We start from the raw sequence: 13,185 nt of genomic DNA on the forward strand, positions 1-13,185 counted from the left end.
GCGGGCGCCCCTCCTCTAATCCCTCCCTGCGGCAGCACCCAGCTGGCTGCTGCGCCCCTCAGCATGCAGCCTGGCTTGCCAGGCCCGTGGGCGCACCCCCAGAACAGACGGGGGCCAGGCTGGGGAGTGAGCACGCAGCGGGCCAGCTCGCGGGGACCCACTGGACAGGAGGGGACCTGGGTGCCCCTCTGCCATCTGTGCCAGCCCCAGGGTCAGAGGTGCAGGGCCCCGGCCTGAGGAGCTGCCTGTGCCATCCATGGGCTCAGGCCTGGGGGCCATGCTCGCAATGCCCAGAGAGGGATGGGGCGCCAGCAGGCAGCGCGAGGGGCACCGCAGAAGGGCACGCAGGCCCCACGCCCCCAGCCTGCCGGGCAGACACCACTGTGGGCCTGTCCCGTGGAGCCTCAGCCCTCATCCGGAAGCCTCGGCCGATCCCCGCGTCTGTCACGGGACACTGGGGACAAGGAGCGCCGCACTCGTCCACCCTCTCCCCGCCCGCTGGACACTTATGACAGTGGCAGGGCCACCGGAGGCGCTGGGACCATTAAAGCCCTGACCACCCCGCAGAGCACAGGGAAGCCTGGGGGCAACCCTGCGGGACGGAACCAGGAGGGCGGCCCTCTGGGGCCGGTGGTCCTGGGACACACGTCCACAGACATTTCTTTTCAGAACCAGCTTTCTGGATATCTGCTGAGAAAGTTCAAGAACAGCAGTGGCTGGCAGAAGCTCTGGGTGGTCTTCACCAATTTCTGCTTGTTCTTCTACAAAACTCATCAGGTAGGCGGGGGCTCCGCCTGTGGGCGCTGTGGCCTCACAGAACCCGCCTCTGGGTGGGCGGGGCTGGGCGCCTGCTGACTGAGCACGCCCTGCCACCTTCCAGGACGACCACCCCCTGGCCAGCCTCCCGCTGCTGGGCTACAGTGTGAGCCTGCCCAGGGACACGGACGGCATCCATAAGGAGCACGTCTTCAAGCTCCAGTTCAAGTCCCACGTCTACTTCTTCCGGGCTGAGAGCAAGTACATGTTCCGGAGGTAACTGCAGAGGCGCCGGCCGCGCGTTCCCTGGGTCTGCAGGGGCTGCCGAGCGCTGCTGCTGGGGCTTAAGGCGCCCTTCCCTCTTGACTTGGGGTCGTTCTTAGGAAGGTGTTGGGGCACAAGCCTGCCAATCTGAGGGCTGGAGCACACCCTGCCTCCCAGGTGAGCAGTTGGTGGGGTGCTCTGACCTCTGCACCTCCTCTCAGGTGGATGGAGGTGATAGAGAGAGCCAGCGCCTCAGCTGGGAGGGCCGGGACCCCTGAAGAGGAGGCCTGAGGCCCACCCTGCCCAGATGCAGACAGCCGAGCAAGCAAGGCCAGCACGCACCCCACAACTGCTCGTCCCCCAGGAGACTGGTGGCAGGTGGGCCTCCAGCGACACCCGGCAGAGTGCTGCCCTGGGACACAGCCCGTACCTGGGCTCTGCGGGGCGCCGGGAGAGCGTGCAGGGAAAGCAGGCCCACTCTGCGCGGGCAAGGCTGGCGCTGCCCCGCCCTCACCCACCTGCCCTCCTCCTCCCAGGCCGGACCTCCCGTCAGGCTGGGTGATGTGGGCGGTCCAGGCACAGAAGCCTCTCTGGTGCCCCCCAGCCCACACTTCTGCAAAGTGGACAGCAAGCCCCACTAATTTATCATCCCAAGGAGTGTATGGTGCTGACGTACCGAGTGGCTGAGAATAAAGGGTTTCCCCTGGTCCCATGTGCTGCCTCCCCCCGCCCGCTCTCCAGCCAGCGGCCACACGCGCTCACCTTGGGTGAGGAGGACACGGGAGCCTGAGCACCCCGCCCACCACCAGCACGTCTCAGTTCAGGTCTTTATTGAAAGTGGCAGGAGCCTCTCAAGATGCTATGAAAACTAACACCTTAACCTCAGAATACCTAGGGAAGCAAGGAAGTTTCATTTTCTTAAAAAAACAACAATCTGGCTGACACGAGTACTTATGAGAAGACACAGTACCTGCTCCAACAGCACAGGGCGAATCTATGGCCTCCAAGGGCGGGCGGGCCAGGCGGGAGGCGGAAGGTCTGCCCTGCGCGTGTCCCTGCCCCTCCTCTGGCAGCGAGCGGAGCCCCAGGGGCCAGCCCAGCCTCAAGGAGACCAAGCCTGCCACCTCTGCGGCCTCGGCCCAGCCGGGAGGGGACATGGGAGGGGACAGCCCTCTGCGGGGCGGAGGCGCGGCCCGCGGGGCGAGGCCAGGATGGCACAGGGCCCTGGTCAGCACAGTCCCAACCACACGGCTCCAGACGGAGACCCTCCTCCCGGGTGAGACGGCTTCAGCGGGTCGAGGTCAGGTGGTTTCTGCTGTGGGAAAACCTGCAGACCAGAGGCCGGGTCACTGCCCCACCCTGGGTGCGGGCCAGGCCGGGGGCTCAGGACCTGCAGAGCCGAGCCCCACCCAGCGAGGAGGACCCACAGCAGCCCGCCGCCCCCAGGCCCTCACCTCTGCACCCGCTCCACCAGGTGGGCCATCAGCTTGTCCGAGATGCCGGGGCAGGACTCCTCAGCCAGGCTGAAGGCGTTCTCCAGCTCCTCCAGCGCCCCCACGCCCCCGCCGCTCTGCTTGTGCTTCTCTTTGAGCTGCACAGACACCCCCAGGCGCCTGACTGGAGCCAAGGGGGCGCCTCCCCACCCCACCCGACCTGGGACTCGCAGCAGGAGGCAGCGCTGCCCCAGGCCCCCCCTCCCAGTGCCGAACAGGGGCTCCCAGGACTGGCGGGGGCCTCCCAGCTGGCCCTGCCCCCCGGGCCCCGCTCCTCCAACCACAAGCCTTCTCCCGACCCCGGTCCCGGAAGCCCACAGCCCAGATGCGCGTGAGCGGCCTGGCCAGTCCTGCCAGCCTGGCCGCTGGGACTAGGGGCCCACTCGCACCCCTTGGCTGTGGAGGCCCCAGGAGGAGACAGCCTGGCCGCGGGGCTGGAGACGGGTCAGCCTGCTCGCCCAGCACACAGAACAAAGGGGCGAGGGGCACATACCTCCCTGGACACCCACCCAGCAGCCTGACAGGCCAGCCCACAGAACTGGAACCCAAAGGGGGCCCAGCCAGCCAGGGTGTGGCCACGCCTGCCACCCACCTCACACCCCAAAAGTGCCAGCCCCAGGACCCCACATGCCCATGGACAGCCCACCCCTGCCAACTCCCCCACCCCAACCGGTCCCCTTCCCCGCCCGGGCACTGCGCGCCCAGGGTGGGAGCCTGCCCACCCCCACCTCCCTTGGCGTGGCTCCGCTGCCTCCTCTCAACATCCACCCCTGCTCCCGGGCTCCAGAGCCAGCGTCACCCTGGGTGTGAACCCGGCCACAGCCCACTGCTGGTGACTCACTCCTGGGGATGCTACCGACTGCCCTTGAGCAAGTGACACAGACGCTGGGTCACGTGACCACTGGGGAGTGGCCCTTAAGGGCTCCCTGTCCAGGGCCTGATGCCCAGACAAAAATCTCCCAGGCTCTCTCTAGACTGAGGATCACCCCGTGTCTGTGGGTCAAGGTAAAAAGTCCCAGGACAGCAGCTCATATTCAAAGCCCCCCTGGGGCCCCAGATCTCGAGGGTCTGGCTCACGATCTCGAGGGTCATGAGATCCCAGCCATCTCGTCCTTCCGCTCAAAACGCTGGGTCCAAGGGGCGAACCTCACGAGCCCTGAGGGACCCAGACACCCTGTGCTGTGCCAGCTAGGCCCTCACCTCTCCAAAGACGGGCCGGACCAGCGTGGACAGGCACTGCGACCTCGGCTGCCTCTTGACAGGCTCTGCCGACTACAAACGCAGAGAGTGCGGAGGTGAGCAGGGCAGAGGCAGTGGGGCACGGGCAGCTGCGAGCCCCCGCCTGCCCAGTTCTGGTCTCCTGAAGAGCCACCCTAGGGGACCGGGCATGCCCAGGAGGTGCCCCCACAGCCCGCTCCCTGCAGCGCGCCCGGGGCCAGGCCAACCTTCTGGGGGCCGTGCAGGGCCGTCCCCTTGTGCAGCTTGCCGTGCGGGCTCGGCCGGATGGTTGGGGGGAACGTCCAGATGGGCCCCTGCTCTCCATCCTCGGGGTCTCCATCTCTGAAGGGGACGGTGGGAAGTCACACGGGGCCTGGGGGTCAGGAAGGCCCCGAGGTTCACTGGTTCATGGCCCCAGAGGCCGACCCCTGCCCCGGAGAGCCCGCCTCAGCCCCGTGGGAAGAGCAGGCCCTACATGTCGGAGTCCTCGGAGCTGGACTCCTCGCCGTGGCCCTCGGACCTCCAGCGCTTGTAGCGGTCGATGAGCTCGGTGAGGAAGGAGGTCTTCTTGGTGTAGCGCGTGATGAACTTGTGCTTCAGGAGCTCCTTGGCGGTGGGCCGCTGCCGGGGACGACACGGGTCACCAGGCGCCGGCAGCCGAGCGCTGCCTGGGGAACCCCTGGCGCTCGGAGCAAGGAGGCCTGGGCTGAGCCGGGCCTCAGCATCGCTGCCCTCGCTGGGAGCCTGGTCAGGGAACCCCAGGTAGCAGGGGCGCCCAGGAGGCTGGGTGGCTGCACACTGTCCTCCCCAGCGGAAGGGCCTCCCTCCAGACCCTCCTGGCCTGGGCCGGGGTCACAGAGGAGCCTGCCCTGGCACAGCGGAGGGGCCTCCAGCCCTGTCACCTCTGAGCTCCCACTACAGACAGACAGCATGCCCCTCCATGCACGCATGTGTGCACACACACGCACACACACATACACCCCTGCTGTCCTCTGGGGCCCAGTTCCAGGGGCCCCAGCTACACTCAGCCACGCAGGCCTCCTCACCACTCGTGAGCTGGGGCAGGTGCTTACAAATCGGGGGTCCTTGTTGAGGCAGGCCTCCACAAACTCCTTGAAGGGCTTGCTGTGGTGGCCCTCAAGCGTGGGCGGGCTGTTCTTGGGGATCAGGAACAGGACGCGCATGGGGTGCAGGTCGGAGTTGGGGGGCTCGCCCTTGGCCAGCTCGATGGCTGTGATCCCCAGCGACCAGATATCAGCCTGGACAGAGAGCCACGGAGCTGCTGCAGCGCAGGCCGCCCGAGCCCCACGGCCCCCGCGCCCGCATGGCACCCGCATGCCACCCCCCACCCGGCCCACCTTGAAGTCATAGGCCGACTGCTTGATGACCTCGGGCGCCATCCAGAAGGGGGTGCCCACGAAAGTGTTCCTCTTGATCTGCGTGTCTGTCAGCTGCCCTGCCACCCCGAAGTCTGCCAGCTTCACATCGCCCTGCTCCGAGAGCAGCACGTTGGCGGCTGCGACACAGGACCGCGGGCGTCACCCTCTGCGCCGCCCGAGGAAGTGCCCCCCAGCCTCCAGCCAGTCTCCCAGGGAGGTCCGCCCTCAGCCCCAAGGCCATGCACACTGCTGGCGGGTGCCCGTGGGCCCCACGCACACGCGCCCTCAGCCGGCCCCAGCGCCCCCAGCAGCCACCACCACTGAAGACCCTGCGCACAGGAACCACTCTCCCCACCAGGTCGCTCAACAGGCAGGGGGACCTTGACTTCCCTTGCTCTGCCAGTCACGCCCCTGCAGGCTGGCCTGGCCACTCACGTCCACCAGCACGGCCGCTCTCACCCCTCACGTTCACAGGCTAAGCAGGGGCCCCCCACCCTACGTGCAGAGTCGGCTCTGCCGTGTACAAGGACACTGCGCTGGGAACAGCGGGACTGCCAGGTCTCTGGGGCTGCGGTAAGCACTGGGCACAGCTGGCCCCACGCCCAGGCCACCACGTGCCCTGAGGCACCTTTGATGTCCCGGTGGATCTTGCGCTCCGAGTGCAGGTAATCCAGGCCCTTCAGGATCTCCCGCAGGATGGTGGCAATGTAGGTCTCCTCCAGGGGGCCCGGCTTCAGCTACAGACAAGGGGCCAGCAGGGCCTCAGGCCTCCCCACGAAGCCAAACGCCCCCTCCCCACCACCCCAGACCCAGCACTGACCCTGAGCACGCCCGCCTCGGCGCCGGGGGCCCCCTGGACGTGGGAGCCTCCTATTTCTTCACCCACTGTGCTTTGACTGCACAGGTCTCGGTTACACCATGTGAACTCTTGGTTGCAACACGTGGGATCTAGTTCCCGGACCAGGGGTTGAACCCAGGCCACTAGAAGCGTGGAGTCTTAGCCACTGGACCACCAGGGAAGCCCTCTTCACCCACTTTTGAAATTAAAGTTTCAGATGGCTGTGGGGGAGCTGGCCATACTCCGGAGCCTCCTGCTGGGGGCCTAACCTCCTCCCCACAGGCCAGCAGAGGACCCGGACCCCTCAGCACCAGCTGGGTCCTGAGGAACAACCAATCACCAAGATAGGGAAGGAAGGGAGGCCACAGGAACCCAGGGTTCAAGGCAACCCCCAGACAACTTCTTCAGTCTGGCCCTGCCCACCGGGTTGCCCAGCCCCCTGGGCCCCCCAGCCCTCAGGGTCCCCAGCTCACCGGGGCCCCAGCTCACCAGGTCCAAGGCAGAGCCGCCACCCAGGTACTCCATGATGATCCACAGCTTCGTGCTCTGGGGCAGAGAAGCATGTCAGCACGTGGCAGCAGGCAGCGTAGGGCCCCAACACGCGCCCAGCTGCACTGACTCAGCTAGGATGCCCACTGGGAGCAGTGGCGGCAGCACGCCTGGCTCCCCCCTCCCCCGCCACACCCCTGCACAGACCCTGCAGACAGGCCGAGCCCACTGTCCAAAGCCCCTGGGAAGGGCTCTGGCTCCAGGGGGCCCACCCTGCCCCAGTAGGGGCACAGACGGGCCACTCCAGAGCCGGCCGCTGCCTGCTCATGCCCTGCCACCCCGGGGGCTCCCCTCAGGACAAGGCCGGGCCCTTGGCCCTGGGCACGGTCGACCCCTGGGGGCCTAGTCCATGGGTCCTCCTGTGGGGACCCCTGCCCTGCAGACCAGGCCCATGGAGGGCAGACTCAGCCAGGTCTCCTGAGCAGACAGGGCCCGCCAGCCCCGTCCCCACTCTGGCCACAGGGGGCTTCACAGCCCCCTCTGTGAGGGCGGGGTGCCCGTCTCGGGGGGGCCAGAGCCCCCGCCCGGCCGCGGCACCTTCAGGTAGGAGCCGAAGTAGCGCGTGATGTAGGGGCTGTCGCACTGGCTGAGCACGGTGATCTCCTGCTGGATGTCCTCGATCTCGTCCTCCGCCTCCTCGAGGTCTATGATCTTGATGGCCACCACCTCCTTAGTGCGGTTGTCGATGCCCTTGTACACCTCCCCGAAGGAGCCCTTGCCGATGCGGTCCAGCTTGGTGAAAAGCTCCTCGGGGTCCACTCGCGAGTGCTGGGGATGTGGGCGAGCAGCCTGGTCAGGGACGGATGGCCAGGGAGCCCCCCTGATCCTTTCCACGCTTCTTATGTCCCTTTTTATTCAGAAAACCTAAAGTTACCTCCACACAGGGGCAAACGTCCCCAGAGAGAACTGAGAGGCCGAGGCTCTTGCCAAGAAACCAGGGCCACAAGGAAGGCAGATGGGCCATGCAGCTCACCCCTCCAAGCCCACAGCCCAGGCGTGGGGAGGACCCGGGGAGGCAAGTCATGCGTCAGGAGGAACAAGGAGTTGGAGCACGGGGATCTGGGAGTTGGACAAGGAGTTGGACAACGGCGCTGGGCGACGCTGTGAGCACACGGGGCCAGCCTCGCAGGCCGCTGGCTTCGTGGGCAACAGCCTGACCATGCTGGGCCAGCAGTCATAACCAACTCCAGGGAAGGCTTGCGGGGTGCAAAGAGCTCTCTCACTCAGCTTTCTAAACCAAAAACTGCTCTAAAAAGTGAAGCCTATTCATCAAAAGAAAAACATAACAGGTATTGAGTTCTCCCTGCGCACCTGGAAGCCACACCCCTTTCAGAGAGTCCTCAAGACAGTGACGCCCTCACCCCAGCACGGAGCTGGAAACCCACGCTCTCCTGGACGTTCAAATGGACAGAAAACCACCCTCCCGACCTGGGCCTCAGACTGGAGCACAGACCCACCCGACAAGGTGCGGAGCCTCAGACAGGTTCAGTGCCAGGACACGGCAGCACAGGGGCGTCCACGGAGCAATCTGGCTTTCGACCTTGACCCTCAGTGTCCAGGCCTGAGACAGCTCAGCGTGGGGCTGCGTGGAGGACAGTGGAGCATCCCTCACCCCTACCTGCGTGGCCCCCTGGGTGCCGAGGTCACCTTGCACCCCTACTGCAGGCGCTAGAGACCCAGGACCCCAGTGGTGCTGGTAGGCTGGCGGGGAGCCTGGCATCTGGTCCACACAGGGGCAGAGAGGGTCTCCCAAGCGCACTGGGCCCCAAGTCCAACAGACACAGCTCCCTCCAGACCGCAGCACCGCCCTGAGGGCACCTGGGCACCCCAATGGCACCATACCCACCCGTCCATGTGAGTGCCCTGGCGCTGAGGGGGCCAGACCAGGGCGGCCGCTCACAGGCTCTGAGCAGAGTCCAGGGGCACAGGCCTCCCCCAGGGCAGGGCACAATTCGGGGCCCACTGGCTCCAGACCGAGAAGACATGTCAACCTGAAACGGCCAAGAGCTGCCTTCCCAGGGCTGTCACCAGCAGGGAAGAGCTCACCCAACCTCAGAGTGCCAGGCGAGCGGGAGAGGGCACAGGCAGCAGCCTCCAGAGAGACCCGGGCCAGGGAGCCCAGGAAGCTACCCCCTGTCGCCCTCGTCCTCCTGTGCCCCCTCGGCGCTGCCCGAGCCCACGCTGTCTCAGCCGCGAGCACACCTCCGGTCCAGCCTGTGCTCCAAAGATAGGCTCCTCTCCCTCCGAGGTGGCCTCAGGGCAGACGCGGGGCGGGCAGGCCTGTCAGCACTAAAGGGCACTGTTGTCTCCCCCGGCGCTCCCTCGGCCTTCCCTTCCCACCCTCGGGCCTCTGCCAGTGACACCCCCTGCCCCCAGGCTGGGCCAGAGTCGGTCCGGTCCCTCAGTGTCCTGACCAGAAACGCCCCAGGGGGGGCGCCCAGCTCTCCACAGCCTCGAAGTGGGGCACAGGGCAGACCCCTAACCAGAGGCCAGGCCCGGCAGGGGAGCAGGGAGCCTGGCCCAGCTCTCGGTCTCTTCAGGTCCCCATGGCTGCAGGCCGGGCACCTGAATGGACAGAAGCCACCACGGCGCATCCCGGGACAGCCTGCTTGCAGCCCCGCTGGGAGCGGAGAGACAGGGCCCAGGGCCGGGTTGTGGCGGCCCTTCCAAGACCCCGAGTCTGGACAGCCACTTGGGCTGCTCGCTCAGCCCAGACCGCCGTGCTCTGAACCTGCCCTGGGGCGGCTGGGTCTGCGGTCACCGCTCACCCGCCTGCACATCCACTTAGCAACACGCCCGCCGCTAGCATCAAGCCCCCAAGTGAGGGCTGGCCAGCGGCCCCCATGCACCCCACGACAGGTGGCAGTCACCTGCATAGGGTGCTTCCACAGCCGCACAGGCCTGGGCAGGAGTCACAGCCCGGCGGGGGCCCAACGCCCAAGGCTCCCCCGCGGGGAGCAGGCCACCGCCCCATGCACACAGGGACCGCCTCGCAGGGCCACGGTGACAACCATCTCAAGGAAAACAACGTCCTGTCAGGCTTCCTGTCACTGACAAAGACCAAGTGTCTCCACCCCTGAAAGGACAAAAGGGGCTTCCTTCCTCTGGGGTCCCTTCCTCAGCTCCTCTGAGCCCCGCTCCATCCCCGGCCAAGACGCAGCCACCCAGGCCCCGCTGCGAGCACTACCAGCACCCAGGTGAGGGGCCGCTCACAGCTCCACGTCCGCACACGGGAGCCATTCCTACAGCCCTTGACTTCGAGCCAGACTTCTCTCCCAGCATCTTAGTCGAGGGACTTGGAAGACGCAGGTGTCCAAGGGGAGCGTGAGCCCAGCGGCCTGGGCAGCGGCCCACGTGCAGCATGGGCGCGGCGCCCTGGGGTTCTCCGAAGAGCCCAGGCGTCTAGAGCCGACTGGTCTCCAGCTCCTCCTCCCCCGCGAGGACACACACTTCCTGTTCCTCCCAGGCTCCCAGTCCTCCCAAACTGGGCTGACGGGAGCGAGCCTTGGGGCTCAATTCTCTTCGAGAGGCACTCCCACCACCTCACAGCCCTCAGCCTAAACCGCACCAGAGCTGACCAGTTAAGAAGAGCAAAACCCAACAGCTAAGACAAAGGACCTCCGCACCAGCTGGGGCGTTTGCTTCCCAGCAGCTTCCACTCACACCTGCCTTGCAGTAACAGAAAGGGGGGGGCAGTGTGGCCCCCAAGCCCTGATGGCGGCTGCCCTGACCCTCCTAACTGCAGCCATCAGCCCCAGGGCATGCTGCGGAGGGTCCCCTGGACTCAGGCAGTTACTGCACAGAGCCAGACCCCTCAAAGTGCTGTGGGGTTGGTAATTTCGAGAACCAACCAGCCAAAAAACAGTGGGCGTCTCCCAGGCAGGCCCCCGACAGCCCAGTGGCAGCCCTGTGCACCCAGCAAGAGAAATGCACAGGCGTGTCCTCTGCCTTCCCTGCACACGGACACGCCCAGCCGCCTCGTCCCCCTCAGGCCTGGCCAGGGCTGACGAGGCCCCTGTCCCGCCAGGCGAGGTGCTTGTGTACCCTGACCTTCCGCGGCCCTCCAGGTGCACAGACCCAGTTCCCGCGGCCCAGCCCTGTGCCAGCATCGGTCTCTGCACACCTCCGGCTGACCCTGCACTGAGGCTACGCTTTGACAGGCTGGGGGACTCCTGCCCCACAGGACGCTGCCAGCGGGCGGACCCCAGTCAGCCCTGCACCCACCGAGTCTGAGCACCTGGCGACTGCTCCCGCTTTGCCCAGGGCTGCGGATCAGGGGCCTCCACCCCTCCTCCACACGCGCCCTAAGAGGTGCTGCTCTTCTGAGACCCCCGGACCACTTTTCAAAAGACAGTCCTTGGTGAAACGGCCTTTCTCGAACTCTGCAGCCGGCGCTCCGTCCCAGGCAGCGGGCACACCCGCGCACCGCCCAGACGCCCACCCTTACCTGGTTGGCAAATCCCCTGAGGTGAGCCATGTCTGCACGGCCCTCAGACCATCCGCCGCGCCCCCGGGAGGCCCCGAGATCCTGCCTGGAGGCTCTGGAACCCGCTTCAGGCCGCTTCAGTCAACTGGAGGGAGAGCAGACCTGCTCGGGGCCCTGTTCCGGGTACGCGGGGCTCCCCGTCCCCCGGGGCCCGGCGGCAGCCCCCTCCTCCAACCATCTGGGGACCAGCTGGAGTCAGAAGGGTCCCCCGAAGGGCTTCCGCCGCGCACCCTCCGCGCCCGACCCTGCCTCAGGCCTCCCCGGGGAGCCCCCCGACACCCGGCTCCCCGACGCCGCGCACACCTCCCCGGCCCCCACCCGTCCTCAGACCCCGGACCCCGGCCAGGGCCGCCCCTACCCGCCCCCCGGGCGCCTCGCCCCGCCTCACCCCCGGCCCCGCCCCACGGCCGCGCCGCCCGGCCCCCTCCCCAACCGGCCCAGGCGCGGGCCAGCCCGGCGGCGCGCCCACCTCCGGGGGGCTCCATCCCGGCCTCCCCCGGCCCGCTCCGCGGTGCCCGCGAGGGCTCCCACCCGCAGCCTCCACTCGCCCGTGGACGCCTAGGCCCTCAGCTCGCGAAGCAGCGGCAGTGGCGGTGGCGGCCGGAGAAAGCCCGGCGGCGGCGGCGGCGAGGGCACGCGGCGTCGCGGCCCAGCACGGGGCTTTCTGGGACAGCGAGTCCCTCGCTCGCCCCGCGCCGGGGCGCTCGCGGGCGGCGGACTGCAAATCCCGGCAGGCCACGGGCTGGAGCGCAGTGGAGGCCCGCAAGCGCGCCGCGGGGCGCGCTGGGACTCGGAGTCCGGCTTCCTGAGAGGCGCGGGCCTACGTCTCCCGGCAGGCCACGGGGCAGGGCGGGGCCAGGCGGCGCCGGGGCGGGGCGGCCGCGGGTGGAGCCGCTTCGCCCTCCCGCCGCCCGTCCGCACCTGGGCGGACCTGGCCCCGGGTTCCCGCCCGGTCCTGCAGGCCTCACTCCCGCGGCGTCCGGGCCTGGAAGTGTCTTGGAATGTTACTAAGTCTGAAAAAGGAAGGCGCTTTTGACACAGGTCGGCCTGGGTGGACCTTGACGACGTGGCACTGCGTGACAGAAGGCAGACCCAGAGGGACAAACGCGGTTTGATTCCACTTGTATGAGGTCCCCAGAGTGGCCAGATTCATCGACAGAAAGGCGAAGCATGAGTGTAGGGGGAAAGGGTGTTTAAAGGCGACGGAGCTTCAGTCTGGGAAGATGAAAAGACATCTGGAGATGGGCTGCATAACCATGAGAATGTATTTCACGCTGCTGAAATGTACAGTTAGGATGGTAAATTTTATGTGATCTGTTCCGTTCAGTTCAGTCGCTCAGTTGTGTCCGACTCTGCGACCCCATGGACTCCAGCACACCAGGCCTCCCTGTCTATCGCCAACTCCCGGAGTTTATCCAAACTCATGTCCGTTGAGTTCGTGATGCCATCTAACCATCTCGTCCTCTGTCGTCCCCTTCTCCTCCTGCCTTCAATCTTTCCCAGGATCGGGGTCTTTTCCAATGAGTTAGTTCTTCACATCAGATGGCCAAGTATTGAAGTTTTAGCTTCAACATCAGTCCTTCCAATGAACACCCAAGACTGATCTCCTGGTTAGACTCCTTTGGATCTCCTTGTAGTGCAAGGGATTCTCAAGAGTCTTCTCCAACACCACAATTCAAAAGGAACAATCCAACTTTCTTTATATTTCAACTCTCACATCCATACATGACTCTGGAAAAACCATAGCCTTGACTAGACAGACCTTTGTTGGTAAAGTAATGTCTCTGCTTTTTAATATGCTGTCTAGGTTGTTCATAACTTTTCTTCCACGGAGCAAGCGTCTTTTAATTTCATGGCTACAGTCACCATCTGCAGTGATTTTGGAGCCCCAAAAATAAAGTCTGTCACTTTTTCCACTGTTTCCCCTTCTATTTGCCATGAAGTGATGGGACCAGATGCCATGATCTTAGTTTTCTGAATGCTGAGTTTTAAGCCAATTTTTTCACCCTCCTCTCATCAAGAGGCTTTTCAGTTCCTCTTCACTTTCTGCCATAAGTGTGGTGTCATCTGCATATCTGAGGTTATTGATATTTCTCCCAGCAATCTTGATTCCAGCTGTGCTTCATCCAGCCTGGCATTTCGTGTGATGTACTCTGCACATAAGTTAAATACGCAGGTTGACGATATACAGCACTGATGTAC

The 13,185-nt window shown here is 65.6% G+C and overlaps 2 protein-coding genes across 14 annotated transcripts in view; one reads left to right on the forward strand and one right to left on the reverse strand.

Moving 5' to 3' along the window:
* FARP2 (FERM, ARH/RhoGEF and pleckstrin domain protein 2) overlaps positions 1 to 1,727 on the forward strand; it is a 98,632-nt gene extending 96,905 nt beyond the window's left edge. For 7 of the 8 annotated variants that reach the window (XR_011463785.1, XM_070368663.1, XM_070368665.1 and 4 more), the window contains 3 exons: positions 670 to 777; positions 881 to 1,032; positions 1,242 to 1,727. Coding sequence is in view for 6 of the 8 variants with exons in the window: in XM_070368663.1 (XP_070224764.1) it covers positions 670 to 777; positions 881 to 1,032; positions 1,242 to 1,311 (330 nt within the window). In the remaining 2 variants the exon portion in view is untranslated. The remainder of the gene's footprint in view (positions 1 to 669; positions 778 to 880; positions 1,033 to 1,241) is intronic. The other variant, XR_011463784.1, reaches the window with a different exon arrangement.
* A 106-nt stretch (positions 1,728 to 1,833) lies between these two features.
* STK25 (serine/threonine kinase 25) lies at positions 1,834 to 11,651 on the reverse strand. 6 transcript variants are annotated; one of them, XM_070368671.1, is made up of 12 exons: positions 11,515 to 11,651; positions 10,945 to 11,068; positions 7,035 to 7,265; positions 6,438 to 6,494; positions 5,739 to 5,847; positions 5,090 to 5,247; positions 4,805 to 4,990; positions 4,207 to 4,352; positions 3,959 to 4,073; positions 3,714 to 3,785; positions 2,475 to 2,611; positions 1,834 to 2,347 (listed from the first exon to the last, which is right to left on the reverse strand). In XM_070368671.1, the coding sequence occupies exons 2-12, from the start codon at positions 10,972 to 10,974 to the stop codon at positions 2,308 to 2,310; spliced, it is 1,281 nt and encodes a 426-aa protein (XP_070224772.1). In that variant the 5' UTR covers positions 10,975 to 11,068; positions 11,515 to 11,651; the 3' UTR covers positions 1,834 to 2,307. The 6 variants fall into 6 exon arrangements, with proteins under 6 accessions (XP_070224772.1, XP_070224774.1, XP_070224771.1 ...); XM_070368673.1 differs by having other exon boundaries at positions 11,532 to 11,642; XM_070368670.1 differs by having other exon boundaries at positions 11,453 to 11,592.
* Between the last annotated feature and the right edge of the window lie 1,534 nt (positions 11,652 to 13,185).

This window comes from Bos mutus, chromosome 3, assembly GCF_027580195.1.
Source record: "Bos mutus isolate GX-2022 chromosome 3, NWIPB_WYAK_1.1, whole genome shotgun sequence".
Lineage (NCBI taxonomy): Eukaryota > Metazoa > Chordata > Mammalia > Artiodactyla > Bovidae > Bos > Bos mutus.

What these genes read in the sequence shown, in the direction of transcription:
- STK25 (XM_070368671.1), bottom strand. Translation starts at nt 10,974, where the DNA reads ATGGCTCACCTCAGGGGATTTGCCAACCAG. An exon ending in GCGGCTCTGCCTTGGACCTG is followed by an intron (nt 5,848 to 6,437) that starts GTGAGCTGGGGC and finishes CCTTGTCTGTAG; the next exon opens with CTGAAGCCGGGCCCCCTGGA. An exon ending in AGTCGGCCTATGACTTCAAG is followed by an intron (nt 4,991 to 5,089) that starts GTGGGCCGGGTG and finishes CTCTCTGTCCAG; the next exon opens with GCTGATATCTGGTCGCTGGG.